Consider the following 15,701-nt stretch of genomic DNA (forward strand, 5'->3'; position numbering starts at 1 on the left):
TCTTCCAACAGCATTTGATTTCTCTGGTTCAACAAATCCAGATTTCCACTTTCCTCAACTTCCCAATCGTAGGCATTTTTCTACTCTACCAGTTGCTTGCATGTGTGTCCAAAGTATAAGTTTCTAATTGTTGCTTCAAGAGAGCAATCTCTCTCTTAGTCATGAAAGTCAGGTGGGTGGCTTACAGCCAGCCCCCCCCCCATCAACTCAATCTACCTCACAGGTGGTTTTTGTGGGGGGAAAGAGGAAGCAGAAGTTCAGTATGTTCACCACCTTGAGTTGAAATATGATAAAACAATAGTAACAATAATGTAACCTGGAGCCCTCCACCAATCCCGCTACCATCACTTTGTTCCTATTTGTCTTAGTTTACTTCAATAGCTGGTCATACACATTCCATCTTTTATGTTATCAAAGCCAATGGAAGAAGTCTGAAGCAAAAGAGGAGACAGAAGAAGGACCAGATCATTAATACTCCTGAAAGGAAGAATTACCTCATCACTCAAACTCCAGCACGTCAAATTTGCCCAGTCTTGAGTTGGCTTTGTGACACGCCAAGGTCCAAGAGAAAGAACTCCAAGGGCAAAGGGCGAAAAGTCAACAGAGGATGCTCCATCCCTACAAATAATCTCTCAAGTCCTTCAGTGTCTCAGAGCAACCTATTCCCCCCAACATCCTCCTGGGGGGGGGAGGTCTATAACAACTCGCCATGGTCGACTTTCCACAGCCAACTTAATAAAGGACAACTGGCCACGGCCAACTCGCCACGGGATAAGAGTTACACTAATATAATAGAATATATATATTCTCAGAGAATCATGAAAGAAAGGGTGCCAAAGCAGGGACAAAATAAAATCTGAATGGCAAAAATTAAAATATTTTAAAAATTATTTTAAATAATTAAATTGAACTGTTGAACTGTCCCACAGCGAACTACCCTGTGACAAATTGGCTGTGGTGAACTGACCGTAGCAAATTGGCTGTGGAGAGCTGTCCCATTCTGTCTTCCTGGTGCCCCAAGGCCTTCCCAGGCAGAATGGGACAACTTGCCACAGCCAATTCACTGTGGCCAACTCACCTTTGGACAAGTTAACAATTCTATTTAATTACTAGCTATACCAGTGGTGGCGAACCTATGGCACGGGTGCCAGAGGCGGCACTCAGAGCCCTCTCTGTGGGCACGCGCGCCATCGCCCCAGTCCTAGGCCTTCAGCTGGGTTTTATAGAACCTTTTTGCTTTAGGCCTCCGCCGCCGTGTGCAAAAAAAAAAAAAAAAAAGGTTCAACCAGTCAATTTCAACTCCTTGCAGGAAAAAAAAATCTTGCAAAGTTGGAATTGATTGAACTTTTTAGTCCCACCCAGTCTGCCGTTACCACTGCAGCCACGCCCACCCAATGGGTCACACCCACCCAACGGGGCACCCCCACCCGGCACTCGACGATGCATAAGTGGGTTTTGGGTTGCAGTTTGGGCACTCAGTTTCTAAAAGGTTCGCCATCACTGAGCTATACCCAGCCACGCGTTGCTGTGGCTCAGTCTGGTTCAATGTACGTCCAACAGATGGTGCTGTTTTTCAAAGAAAGCATGTTACCTGTCACAGGTGTGACATCTATATAATAGTAGGTATATAAAAACACGCGCGTATTCGAATGCAACGTCGTGTCAAAATTTCAAAGCAATCGGTGAAGAACTTTCGGAGATTTAAGATTTTGAACAAACGAACATTTACATTTTTATTTATATAACTACAGATTTAAACTAAATAAAAAAATAATAATTTTTGCCATTCACATTTCACGCGGTCCCTCCTTTTGCATCCTTTCTTTAATGATTCTATTCCACTCTTTCTTCAATGTTGTCCTGCAGCGAGCTGGCCGCGGCGAATTGTCACAGTCCCCCATCCCACTGGGGCCGTGGTAGGCAACCTTGGCTCTTTTATGACTCGTGGACTTCAACTCCCAGAATTCTTGAGCCAGCCATGCTGGCTCAAGAATTCTGGGAGTTGAAGTCCACGAGTCATAAAAGAGCCAAGGTTGGGCTTGTTCCAGGACACGCCGACACCGCGCTTGCGCCCGGAGCGACGTCACGCTTTTGGGAGCCGCGGAACCTCCGTTGCCGGGAAGCCTTGTCTTGCTTTTTTTTGCGGAAGTTTTTAAACGAGGAAACAGAGGCTGCAGCAGAAGCAAGCGCCGGGGCTCTTCCGATGCGCATGCGCGGGGCCGGCATGGCCGTGCGGGTGGCTGCTCGGCGCTGGCTCAGCCGGGAGCCGTTCCCTCGGCCGCCCGGAGGCGAGGGGGGAGCCGGCGTGCAGCAGCTGTTGCAAAACGCGACCGTCGAGGTGGAGGAGAAGAAGCGGACGGTGCAGCGCGCCCCCGAGGAAACCTCCGTGTTGCTCTTTCCCGGCCAGGGCAGCCAGTTCGTGGGAATGGGCCGCGGGCTGCTGCGCTACCCCAACGTCCGCGAGCTTTTCCGCGTGGCCGAGGCCGTGCTCGGCTACGATTTGTGGCGCCTTTGCCAGGCCGGCCCCAGCGATCAGCTGCACCGGACCGTGCACAGCCAGCCCGCCGTCTTTGTCTGCTCTTTGGCTGCCGTGGAGAAGCTGCACCACCAGCAGCCCTGGGTGAGGAGGGTCCCTTGCGAGGGCGGCCGTGTGGGAGACTCCCAGCCCCCGAAGGCGAGGAACGAAAAGAAGCCGAAGTCTTGGGGGGGGGGGGGAGAGAGAGAGAGAGACTATCCCGGAGCCTTTCGAGCAGCTCCATTGCCTGGGCTGGTCTCAGGATCCCTGCACAGGGCAAGGGGGCTGGACTAGAAGACCTCCAAGGTCCCTTCCAGTTCTAGGATTGTGAGCTGTTGCTGCGGCAGAATCCATCCAAGCTGTTTGATGGGGGTTTTAATGACGTGGGTTTAAGGGAGTGTTTCCCCCAAAATCCACCCCTTCAGCGGTTAAAGTGAGGCATGCAAAATAATCTTTTCTGTGGGAGAAGGAGGAGGAGGAGATGCCATTGAGCCTTTGGCATCTTATTATCTCAGCCAAAAATCAGGATCCTCCCTGCCAACATGTGAAACTGCTTAAGGGTTAATTTCTGTCTTAGGGAACTTGCTGGTAAACGCTGAAGAAGCAGATGAGACAAACTTGGATCCAAGCTGCTTGGGGAATATCAATCAAAATGGTTTAAAAGGCTAAGATCAATACTATTGCCATCCCGAGAGAAGCTGTAGTATCTGGAAAATAAGCCAGATGAAGTGGTTGAGAAACCTAAGCAAGCGTTCTCTCTGGAAACAGATAATAGCAGCTAACACATTACAGAAGGGTCAGCCTGAGAAACTTAACTCATGCTGCTGGAATATATTTATTCTTTAACCATCTTTAACAGGTGCAAAAAAATCAGAATTTTAAAATACTTTCAAAACTCTATGGCAACCCCCGATTTCTTAAAATTGCAACATAAAAGCTGAATGACTTACCGGTAGTTCTTGCACCACTTGTTCAGCGACCATTCAGTTTCCACAGCCTCGAATGAGGGATACTTATGATACCGTAGTAGGTCCTTGTAGTTGCCACAATGTCCCTGGATCACGTGATTGTAATTCAGCCACTTGAAAAACAGTTTGCAATTACAACGCAGTATCCACAGTCACGTGATTGTGATTGCTGTTTGTGGGGGAAATGTAAACGAGGAAGTTGGCAGAGATTGGTAATCACATGGCTGTGGGAAGGTCCTGGGAGAGTCATACTTTACAACAGTGTTGATCAGTGAAAGTTGCAACTCCCAATTATAATTGTTAAGGGATGACTACCTGTATATGATAAACAGATTTACACCCACTTACTAAAAAGCTCTGATGATTTGGGTTTATCTGGGTTTATTTATTTACCTGCTGTTTTGTAAAATGTATAAATCTGTATTTTTAGAAGAGAAAATACTAGCCTCAAACACATATTTTACTAGACAGTGCTTAATTGAGACATTAATCAATCTGAGAATCTTTGAGTTCAGAGCTGAAAATAGAAATTAGAAAACTCTACTAGACAGTTACAGAAGATATTTTATCATCATTTTCACCTATCTGAGACTAATGGAGAGGGAAAGATGCTTCTGGGCAAGATTTAAGTGCTATCCCATAGATGCTAAAGCATAAAGAAATAACTGGATATTCTCCTGTAAGAGTAAAGCATTCATTCCTTAGTGCAGTGTTTCTCAACCTTGACAATTTTAAGGCATGTGGACTTCAACTCCCAGAATTCCACAGCCAGCATTGCTGGCTGTGGAATTCTGGGAGTTGAAGTCCACATGCCTTAAAATTGTCAAGGTTGAGAAACACTGCCTTAGTGTCTTAAGATTAGACAAACAGCTTGTTTGCTTTCAGTTTAGAACATTTCTAGAAATTATACAGTTTAGCTTTCTGAATACGTGAGATCCCAAGTACTCTCTGAGCTTGGTAGTTTTCTTGCAGATATTTCCTTACTAAACTGTATGACATCATCAGTGCATTTCTGAACATGTTTTCAAAAGTGAAATTTTTAATTTTTACAGGTACTTGAGAGCTGTGTTGCAGCTGCTGGATTCAGCATTGGAGAATATGCTGCCCTTGTTTTCGCAGGAGCCATGGATTATGCAGAAGGTATAAAGCAAGTATCAGTATACAGAAATATTGTATTTTTCCTTATTGTAATGTTGGGATGCACAATTTTTGTTCAGCTTAGAGCTACACCATCCTGAACAACATTTTGACACTGAATTAAATATGTGCATTAAAGGAGTGCACATGAGAAATAAAAATTCTTCATATTATGAGGAATAAAACATTTGATTATAATTCTCATAAAATACAAAGTATGTGAGTAAAAAAATTCTTGATTAGCAAAAAGTAAGAGGTGGCAGAATGAGGGAGATGGTAACAGTATCAAGAGGATACTGGAACCACCATATGTCCTACCAGGTTACACATCTATGGTTTAATATATCTGTGATATATTTGTTGATTCACATATTTCTTTTACAAATCGATCATATACAATAATCCTGATTTTACTTTTTCCAAGAACTCCAAAATGGAATTTCATATTTACTAAAGTTAAATAAGAAAAGTTGCTTATGATTACTTTTGTTGAAATGTGAAACTTATTGCAGAGTTCACTTGATGAAAAAAGCTGATGTAAAAGTGAAGCACAGGAATCATGTATAGTTCATAGACCTTACACAGAACATCTATGAAACCTTGCATCCATTTGGTACACTTGAAATATGTTATATAGCCATTTATTTTCAGTACAGTTGTGCAGTTTTGCAAAAAAAATACTGAATATATATTATGTTAATATATTTAAAATACTGATCTTGAAAAACGGTTCTTGTAAAATTTTAAATTTAAAGTATCAAGTGAAATATTTAGTGCAGGTTTCTTGTAAAAAGTAATTCATGTTGGACATTCTGTTAAATTATGGTCTATGGCAAGGGTAGGCAACCTTGGCTCTTTTATGACTTGTGGACTTCAACTCCCAGAATTCCTGAGCCAAGTCCATGAGTCATAAAAGAGCCAAGGTTGCCTACCCCTGGTCTATGGTAATCCGTGGTTTAAGCTTTTAAATGTAAAGCTGTTCGTCTTTTTTTGATTCATGTCTTCTCATCACTTAGTAGTTTCATTTGTCTCCAAAATAGAGCTGTATTTTGAAGTAAAGATAATATTTGTTTCAATGTCTGTTTTGCCTAGTCAGAAGTTAGGTCTGCAAAGCTTCCTTTTCATTCCTGTTTTTATTTGTCAAATTCTAAATAAATACATAAAAAGCTATATAACTTATGCAAGCAGACATTATTCGAAATCGTCATTTCAACTTCCTTTACCATGGTTTGGTTTTCTCAAGTTCTCTGCGCATGCATGTGGGTATCCAGGTAACATTTATGTTGGGGCTGCCAGTGAAACAGGCCAGGTATCCTTGCATAACCATGGGAAAGCCTCAGAACAACTTCCTTAGTGCTTTGAAGAGAGATGTTTTGGATACGCCAGCATTTTTTGCAAAATATCCTTGAAATGTTTTGCAAGCTGCAGCAATTAATAACCAAAGTGAAAGTGTGGGAAAATATGGTACTGAAAGAAACCTGAACAAAACATACTTTCTGTGTTAGGGAACTGGTTTAGATGGTCTTTAAGATTCTTTTTATTCCTATGATTTGCGGAAGGGAGACATTTTACTTATATTGATATATTTAATTTCCTTGGATCTTTCTTCCCAAACATTCACTGTGGTCCTATTTTCCAACCAGCATGACTTGGAGCCCTCGAACTAATGAAACTGGGCGGGCATATCCCAAGAATACTTTTTTCCAAAAAAACAACTACACTTTGTTTGTTTTTCCCTTGAAAACGTTTTGCTTTTCCTCCAAGAAACCTCTTCTGTTCTGAACTGAAGGAACTTCTTGCATGAGAAGCAAAATATTAAAAAAAATAAAACAAAACCCAAAAACCTAAAAATGTCCAGTTGCCTTTTTGGAAACAAGCACTTTTGGGACAACCCTGACCTGGATGATAAGAGAATCTCCATAGACACTGGCTTGCATGCCTTGTCGTTTTGAAGCAATTTTCAAAAGGATGTCTTTGAATCAGCGATTCACCAAAAGTTGTGTCTGTTTCAAATACATCTTTGGCTCATGTGGGACTATGTAACGTATACTGATCCTTAACAGAGCTACACAGATATGAGTAAAGGCAACTGTAATCCCATATCTTCGGCATGTGAATTCTGTGGTTGCCAAATGTGAAATGAAAAGGATTCCCCAGAGATTTTAAAGTTGGTAGTTTCCAGCCCTCTTCTTTATACGAACTACTACATTGTTATTAATATGTTTTTAACTATCATATAAAGATGCAATTTTAAAAAATATAATAATTTCAATTTTGAAAACTACTTACCCATTTTTAAATACTCTTATTTGTCAAATATATAAAGAGCGTTTCATACTCATGCTGTAAAAAGCATCATTGTTTAAATTCCCAATATATTACATACATTACATAACTATGAATACAATATAGAAGAAATGTGTAAGATTATATCATCTCTTTTTTTTTCTCCCAATAACCACAGTAATTTGCAGAACAAATTGGGAACAATTTACATCAAATACTTCCAAGATTTCAGAATAACTGATCTGTGAATTCTGCATAAATGAGTTTTACATTTTCTGTTGCTACCGCCATTTTTGCTCTGTAGCAACAATCTCAAGCTTGGATAAGTCTCTTTATATAGATTTTTTTTTCTGCAGCCCTGTATGCTGTCAAGACCCGTGCTGAAGCTATGCAAGAGGCCTCCGAAGTCATAGCAAGTGGGATGCTCTCTGTTATTGGCCGAAGAGATTCAGATTATAAAGCTGCTTGTTTGGAAGCTTGTGAATACTGCAAGTCAGTGGGCATAGAAGATCCTGTATGTGAAGTTTCAAACTACTTGTTTCCAGACAGCAGAGTCATTGCAGGACATTTACAGGTATTATTAAAAACAATTGTAGTTGACAGTGGAAAGATACTCGGAGAACAAGTCAACTTCCCCAACCTGAGATGCTCTAATTGCATTAATTAATTACTAATTGCAATAATAATTATTGTAATATAAACACTAATATTATAATATATACATATATACATATAAATACTAATTACAATAATAATTACAATAAGTAATTACAATAATTAATTGCATTAATTAAAAGCTCTAATTGCATGCCAAAACAACTAGATACAAAAAGTTTTTTCCCCTCATGCCATCACTCTGCTGAACGCCTAATTCCCACAGCACTGTCTTATGTCTAAGGATATTTACGCATGTAGTAGGGCTCTATTACTATTATCCTTCTCATCTTTCCTATTACCTTCTACTCATATTACTTTGTTGTTTGTATGCACACTGAGAGCTTACGCATCGGACACAAATTCCTTGTGTGTCCAATCACACTTGGCCAGTAAAGAATATTGTATTGTAAATGAGTTGGACTGTAATGTACTTTCCTGCTGGCAGGCTGGATGGATTTGTAAATTGAGGAGACCTAGCTGGGCTGACTCTTGATTCCTACTTTCTCATTTTGGCAGAATTAGTTGTCGTTACATTCGAAATATTGCCCCTCCCCAATATAATTAGCATGCTAATGATTTAGAAAGAAACATAATGACAGTAGCTAAACATGACATAGTTGTCAACATATTGTGCAGGATGTTTATAGGGAAACCATCTTTATTTTCTATAAAATATAATCTTAAATTAAATCAGGAATATTTATTTTAAAGGGTTTATTTTTGCCACAGACATCGTTCCACGGTGCCTGGTACTCGGAAAGATTGAGGGTCCCTTTTATAAAGATGAAGAACTATGGGCAGTTCTTGGATTACAACCACTCATTCAACAACTGTTCCAAGTTACTGTGGCACCATGCGAGAGAGACTTGGGACCAGTCCACAAAGTTACAGGTGTTGCAGCGTCCCCACAATCACATGATCCTTATTTGGGACTTGGCAACTGGCTCACAATTACAGTGTTCCAGTGTGCTGCAGTCATGTGATGGTTATTTGTGACCTTCCCTGCCAATTTCCCACAAGCAAAGTCAATGAGGAAACCAGTAGGAAGTTGCAAGTCATTCCTACATCTTTTTCGTTTGTGGCATCCATGCACCATTTCCCTGCAGCCCCAGCCAGCCAACCTACCAGTGGTACCTACTCATCTGCCTGCAGCGCTGGCTTGTTTGCCTGCTGTCTCTTCCCATGACATGGTTATGTGAGGTTCTCAGTTAACAACCTGTGTGGTCCTAAAGTTTCATTCACAATCAGGACTGTTAGGTTTGCCAGCAATAGGAGATGCCGTCTCATGATACCATGCATCACAAAGTATCCAAACTACATTTAAAGGCAGCCCACAACATGGTTTTTCTGTTCTGATGGTGAATGTATGTTAAAACTTCTTATTTCTGGCTTAATTTTTAGTGCTTATACTAATATTGACCAGTTGCGTGCTTCTGAAACATCTTTTTTGTTGTTGTTTTTCTTGGATCACATTTTATCAGTGTGCAGCTGTTTATTCAGAATTCTTTCAAAAGTGAAGTATATTAAAGCAATTCTAGATGAGTGAAATAACTCTTTTTTTTTTAAATCTTAGGCTTTGGAATTTTTACAGAAAAATTCAAGAAAATTTTCATTTGCACGTGTAAAAATGCTGCCCGTGAGTGGTGCTTTTCATACCCGCCTAATGAAATCAGCAATGCAACCTTTATCTGAAGCTCTTGAATCAATCAGCATCCAACAGCCTCTCATCTCTGTCTATTCAAATGTGGATAGCAAGAAATACATGCAACCAGAACAGATTCAGCATTATTTAGTGGAACAATTGGTTTCACCGGTGAAATGGGAGCAAATAATGCACAGAATCTATGAAAGGAATCAAGGAAAAAAGTTTCCTTATACATATGAAGTGGGACCTGGAAAACAGTTAGGTGCAATTCTAAGAAGTTGCAATTTAAAGGCCTCAAGATACTATAGTAATATTGATGTTTCTGAAGATGAAACAAATGAAGAAACGTAGAGATCCTTGCAGGAAATGGAAGGTCATTTTCTCCCTGCATAATTTCTTTGCACAGGTTTATTGCCATGTCCAGAGCGAAAATATTGTCCATTGTCTTTCCGAGCCTTTCATCAAATTAACACATTTCCTGTGAGTGCCTTACATGCAGTGGTGGGATTCAGCCGGTTCGCACCACTTTGGCAGAATAGGTAGCTAATTTTTTGTTACCCAGACCCAGAATGGACTTCCGGAAGCGGCATCCAAACAGAGAACCGGTTGTTCACGTATTTGAATCCCACCACTGGCTTACATGTATTTGGTACGTGCCTATTTAACAGGCCTAATTCCCCTCGCCTAGTTGTCCTGGTGGCATAATGGCTGAAAAGACTTACAGTTACTTGTTGAGAGCAATTTTATTAAAAACGAATGTTTTTACAATGTTTTGTTCGTTTTTCATATGTGTTGAGGTGTTTGGAAGGAAATTATTGTTTTGGTGATGGCAGCACGAATCTTGATCAATCTGACTGGCTATGGCAATAGCTTTCTGAAATTGAATGTTTGAAAGGCAGATAATTTGCTACAGTAGTCTAATAATTTGAATTCATTAGAATTCAGAGCTTTAGAAAGTCATTGCTTCAACAGTGTTCACGCGTCTGTGTTCACTCCTTCTGAACTAGATTTTTTTTTTAATTTAAGTAGTTACTCTGAACACTGAACTCAGAAATTCTAATTTTTTACATACAGATTTCCTTAAGGAACTGCTGAAGCTGGGCAAACAGAATTACATGAGATTTGCCCAAGTGGCCTACCATGTCGAAAAAAGTCACATTTCATTTTCTAAGTTCTCTGTAGTACAAGTTATAAATATATAATGGATAATCGAAGTAAATATATGTCCCAGTGTAACACAAAATAAACTATTTCCAAGACAAAAGCAAATATTTTAATAACATGATTCCCAGTGACCATATGGATATAGTCATGTTCTTTTTGGGGGCAACAGACGAAATGGAATTGTTTTTTCGCAGTCAAGCCCTAGGAGGGGTCCCCAACCTGTGGTCCGTGGCCTATTACTGGGCTGTGGCTTTCTGGCCACCGGGCTGCGAAACAGGCTGGCCAGTGCACACACTCACCCCCACTTGTGCTAGTGCCACCGCCACTATGCAAACGGGGTGCTGCTGCTATGCAAATGGGGTGCTGCATGGCGAAAACAGGGCGGTCCTACTGAGTGTCATATGGGCACTAGCACTGCCCCATTTGCATGTGTGCTCTTGGCCCTGTTTGTGTGCGCATGTAAAATGCTTCCCCCTGCATTTCCCTTCGATCCGCCAACCGAGAAAGGTTGGAGATCTCTGCCCTAGGATATCCTGGTAGCTTCATGTCAAAATGTTAAGCAGGCTTGATCTTGTTTCCTTTTTTTTCCAGATCAGTCAGTCACAATAAGGTGCTACCGCTTAATTCTGAATTAAAATAGCTCTCATTGTGAAAACCTGAATGCAGAATACCCCACTTTTACCTCTTATTATTAAATGAATAAAATGAATATTGAATAATCTCAGGCAGGATATGTTATTTTTTGAGCTAAGTGTGTGAGATGTCTGGTACTGATTTAATCTGATACCTGAATCCAGTTACAGCTTGGTGTTAGGCACAAACCATGCTATTATATGTATGTTATGCATGTGTACACTTTTGAGAGCAGGCAACAGAATTTCATTTTGTATGTGTGCCAGTGTGCCCACAGTAAAAAATGACTATTTTCCATTTTTCTTATTTGTTTGATTGATGAGACCTCTCTCAATAATATGCTGTCCACAGCACTCTTTGACCACAAAAAGTACAAAGATAAGTCCTTACTAAACCCTCTTAAGCAGAGATCTAAAGCTTCTTCCTGAAACATTATCTGTCTTTAGGAAATAATATATCAATTATGTGTCATTAAGTCATTTTCAATTCCCTAGTAATCATAAATAGATTTTCTCCAAGTTCCTAACTTGGTCCTAACCAATAGTGCAGCTATTGCCAGTGTAACTGAATCCATCACTTGCCTCTTGGTTATTTTTTGCTTTCTACCTTTCCAGCATTGGGGCCTTCTTCACAAAGTAGGTCTTTGCATAATGTATCTGAAGTAGGGTAATTTGAGCCCAGTTGTTTGTGCTTCAAGGGATAATTCTAGGTTGATTTGTTCAATAATGCATTTGTTTTTAGCTGTGCTTGATAGTCGCAGGAATCTTCTCTAACAGCAACATTCAAAATTGTCAAATTCTTTTCTTCTTCAAGGTCCAGTTTTCACTTCTAAGAGTGTCACAGAAAATACCAGGGCTTACATGTTTCTGAACTTTGTAGATACAGTCAAATCACATTGAATATCTTTTCCAAGGACTTGGTAGCTGCTGTAGCATATTTCTCAACTGCTTGTTCTTTGTTGTTGGTTGAGCATAAAAGATGGAAGCTATCTATCACTTCAATATCTTCATTGCCAATTCTAAGACTGGTTCAACCTAGAACTAAGGAGAGATTTTCTGACAGAACAATTTGTCTCCAGAAGTTGTCGATGCTCTATCATTGGAGGTTTTAAAGAAGACACTGGACAGCCATTTGTCTGGAATGGCATAGGGTCTCCTGTTTGATCAGGGGATTGGACTAGATAGAAGACCTACAAGGTCCCTTCAAACTCTTGTTATTCCGTTACTGCAAATATTCAAATCTGATTATCCTGCTAAGCATATGTATCATTTTGGGAAAAGCTGGTCTACTTTGTCAAAGCCCCACTGATTGCTAAACTCTTCGTATTTCTGCCATTTATCAAATGCATATTTTGATTTCAAATTGGAGAGTTTAATTGGATTTCCTCACAATATTCTTGATCGCAGCCTGAATTAGAATTATAGATTGTGTGTATTGCCCATGTTACATTCTGTTCACATGCGAAACCATGAGTTACAATTAGGACCAAATATTTCCTCACTTCCTACTTTCCTTGTTAAAAGAAGTCTCTGAGTCTTATTTGACTTCTAGTGGCAACAGGGGCACAAGCATGCAGTTACCCTGGCAATGGTATGAAAGTGGTTTCTTTCTGCCTTCTGCCAGGACTTTTTCAGCTTTTGTCAAGTCTACAATTCCAGGGCACTACCTGGTTTCTTGCAATAGTAATTTGTTACTAAATTTGTCATTATAGCAAAGCTAACAGACTACAGATTACTTGTCCTGCAGATCAACCTTTTAAACATGGCACAAGCAATTTTTCATGGCATGGTTATTTCAGGAAGTTGGAAGTGATAATGAAGCTATCACCATTATTCACTGGCTGGATATTTTTCCCTGCTGCTAGTATGCTTATATTTTTATGATGATTTCAATAACATGGAAACCTATTTGATCAGAAGCCTTATTGGAACAGAATAAATGCTCATGTGTGCATATCAGGGCCATTGCCTTTAATGGTGCCAGGCCATAGATAATCTATTTTAGGGTTTTAGTAATCCAGATTACATTACTGAAATACTTTATGTCAGGCTGAAGATAATGCAGCCAGGAGAAAGCAACTTAAAAGTGGAAGCTTTCGATTATATCAGAAGGGCAGATCTATAAATAATTGTGTTATTCTTCACACAACTAAGTAAACATTTGATCAGTGTTTACGTATATGGTATGCCAACCGCTTGTACTTTCTTGAATGAAGCACAGTTAAACATGTTTTTATGTACTGTGTTTGCCTTGTTCTGGGATAATAATTTTGAGTTATTTGTGGAATTTATATCCAAGTGTCATGGAAGCAAACATTCCTTCTTGAAGTGACACAGCATTGATCTCTCTGTCCACAGCAAAAATAATCATGTTCCTGGTTGAAAGGATGAAAGTTCCCTTTCTGCAATATTGCCTAGATAGACCAAGACACAGAAAGCAGCCAATACTTTTAAGAACTATAAATGGAACATTAGTTTTATTTTTAAGTTGTTAAGATTACAAATTGCCTTAGATATTTTATACTGCAAATATAATTTAAAAGGATGCCCAGCATTCCTTCTATCATCTTGCTAATACAGAAAATCTCTCCATGAAGTAGACATCTTATAAATGTATAAAAGACATATATGAATTAACCCTGCAGACATATTTTAAAACAAGCAATTCAGGTAGTTTCCCAGCAACAAACCCATATTAATATTTCTGTTTTTAAAAGTATGAAAAATAGCAGTGACCCAGCACTACCCTACACTTTAAATAGAAAAAAAAGAGCTTTTCATAGGAAACTTTAAAAATGCAAAGTCAGTGCCACCTCCAGGGTGAGATGCAGGTTGGTCAAAGTCCAGCAATGACCATTAATAGAAATTCAGTGTCACTTCTGCAGTTCATGCAGCCACCAAGTAAAAGCTGCCATCAGGAGAGCCGGCCCCCATTTCTGGAATGCCCAGTTCAGGGGAATCCAAACAACCTGTTTGTAGGGAGAATAAAGAATTTGATTAAGAATTATTAAAAGTTACAAATGAAAGGGGAATGATAATCAGTAAAGCATATTCTGTTTATGAGTTTTAGTGGAAGAGCATATGGGAAGAAAATTTTTAATTTTTATGAAGGAAGGTTCTTGCCTCAGGTAACAATGATGGTGTATAAAACTTTAATTTTGCTTTTAGGAATTTATACTGCCCAACTATTATTACTAGACAACGCACGACACCTTGGGTCACCATTTCAAAGATATTTTCTTACTAGATTGCTCAATGTACTCAACAATGGCAGAGTTTCTAATGTATTTCAAAAGTTCTTTAAAATTCAGGGCTATATTCAAAAGATGTATCTGTCTCGAAAGTCAAACATCGGGAGTTGACCAGAGAAAATGTTTCATGATATATTATGCCATAAGTACTTTATGATAATTTTATGTCATAAATATTTTATAGGATTTGCCCAATTTCATTTCCACGGGACTCATGGGTCCCGGATTTTGGGTGCATTGTGCAAATTAGCTCATTTGAGGTACCTTGGTCCAAAACATTTTGCCCTAGGATGCAGTGTTTCAGCCAGTTAAAAGTTACAAACATTTTAGTAATGTATTGATTATCCAACTTATTATCTTATCTACCTTATCTACCACCAACTGGAAGGCAGCATGTTATCACCCAGAATATGGAAGGGTTTTGTACCTTCACCAACAGCTATCCATGTCTTTCCACACCAACCAATGAGATCTGCTGTTACTCTAAACTTCTCAGAAAAGCCCATTAAGAAAGACAAGCCAATTATAATAGCAGCATAAATCCAAAACTTGGGGCAAAACTTGGCTCAAAAACAGTAATTCTGAGAGGGATCTTGGAGTGCTAGTGGACAATCACTTAAATATGAGCCAGCAGTATGTGGAAGTGGCTAAAAAAAGCTAATGCAATCCTTGGTTGCATAAACAGGCATAGAATCAAAATCATGTGAAGTGTTAGCATCGTTTTATAAAACCTTAATAAGACCATACCTGGAATACTGCATCCAGTTTTAGTCACCACATTACAAAAAAGATATTTAGACTTTGGAAAAAGTGTGGAGAAGAGCCATTAAGATGATTAAGGGCCTAGAGACTAAAACATATGAAGAACAGTTGCAGGAATTGGGTATGGCTAGTCTAGAGAAAAGAAGGGCTAGGGGTGACATGATAGCAGTATTCCAGTATCTTAGGGGCTGCCACAAAGAAGAGGGGATCAATTTATTTTTCAAAGCTCCAGAAGGCATGACAAGAAACAAGAGATAGAAACTAATCAAGGAGAACAATTAACCAGTGGAACAGCTTGCCTTCAGAAGTTGTGTGTGCTTCATCACTAGAGGTTTTTAAGAAGAGACTGGACAGCCACTTGTCTGAAATGGTATAGGATCTCCTGCTTGAGCAGGCAGTTGGACTAGAATATCTCCAAGGTCCCTTCCATCTCTATTGTGATTCTAAAATTTTGAGTGGAATTAACAAACATACCATTGTGTGGGGTACTCTAGACTAATTCGATCAGTAATCTAGTCAACTGTTTTGTTTTGCAAAAGGTTGAAGAATATGGGATTGGCTCCTCTAACCAACTGATTCTAACCAAAAATGAAGAACTGGACAAAGATGTAAAAGGAGTGGGGACCTGAGGAGAAACCAATCAGATATATCCAGTTGATTTCCAGGGTAATAGGCTTAGAGAAC

General features: G+C 39.6%; 2 protein-coding genes across 2 annotated transcripts in view; one reads left to right on the plus strand and one right to left on the minus strand.

The window, feature by feature from the left end:
- The window catches only part of TSPO (translocator protein), a 20,473-nt gene extending 16,874 nt beyond the window's left edge, over nucleotides 1-3,599 (minus strand). The window contains exon 1 of the mRNA XM_015825835.1: nucleotides 3,466-3,599. The gene's annotated coding sequence lies outside the window, so the exon portion shown is untranslated. The remainder of the gene's footprint in view (nucleotides 1-3,465) is intronic.
- MCAT (malonyl-CoA-acyl carrier protein transacylase) lies at nucleotides 2,225-9,712 on the plus strand. Its single transcript, XM_015825834.1, has 4 exons — nucleotides 2,225-2,620; nucleotides 4,536-4,623; nucleotides 7,263-7,480; nucleotides 9,137-9,712. The coding sequence occupies exons 1-4, from the start codon at nucleotides 2,225-2,227 to the stop codon at nucleotides 9,557-9,559; spliced, it is 1,125 nt and encodes a 374-aa protein (XP_015681320.1). The 3' UTR covers nucleotides 9,560-9,712.
- Nucleotides 9,713-15,701: the final 5,989 nt, after the last annotated feature.

Source organism: Protobothrops mucrosquamatus, unplaced genomic scaffold (genome assembly GCF_001527695.2).
Source record: "Protobothrops mucrosquamatus isolate PMUCROS unplaced genomic scaffold, P.Mucros_1.0 scaffold2828, whole genome shotgun sequence".
NCBI classification, from domain to species: Eukaryota; Metazoa; Chordata; class Lepidosauria; order Squamata; family Viperidae; genus Protobothrops; species Protobothrops mucrosquamatus.

What these genes read in the sequence shown, in the direction of transcription:
- MCAT (XM_015825834.1), top strand. Translation starts at nt 2,225, where the DNA reads ATGGCCGTGCGGGTGGCTGCTCGGCGCTGGCTCAGCCGGGAGCCGTTC. An exon ending in AGCCATGGATTATGCAGAAG is followed by an intron (nt 4,624 to 7,262) that starts GTATAAAGCAAG and finishes TTTTTTCTGCAG; the next exon opens with CCCTGTATGCTGTCAAGACC. An exon ending in TCATTGCAGGACATTTACAG is followed by an intron (nt 7,481 to 9,136) that starts GTATTATTAAAA and finishes TTTAAATCTTAG; the next exon opens with GCTTTGGAATTTTTACAGAA.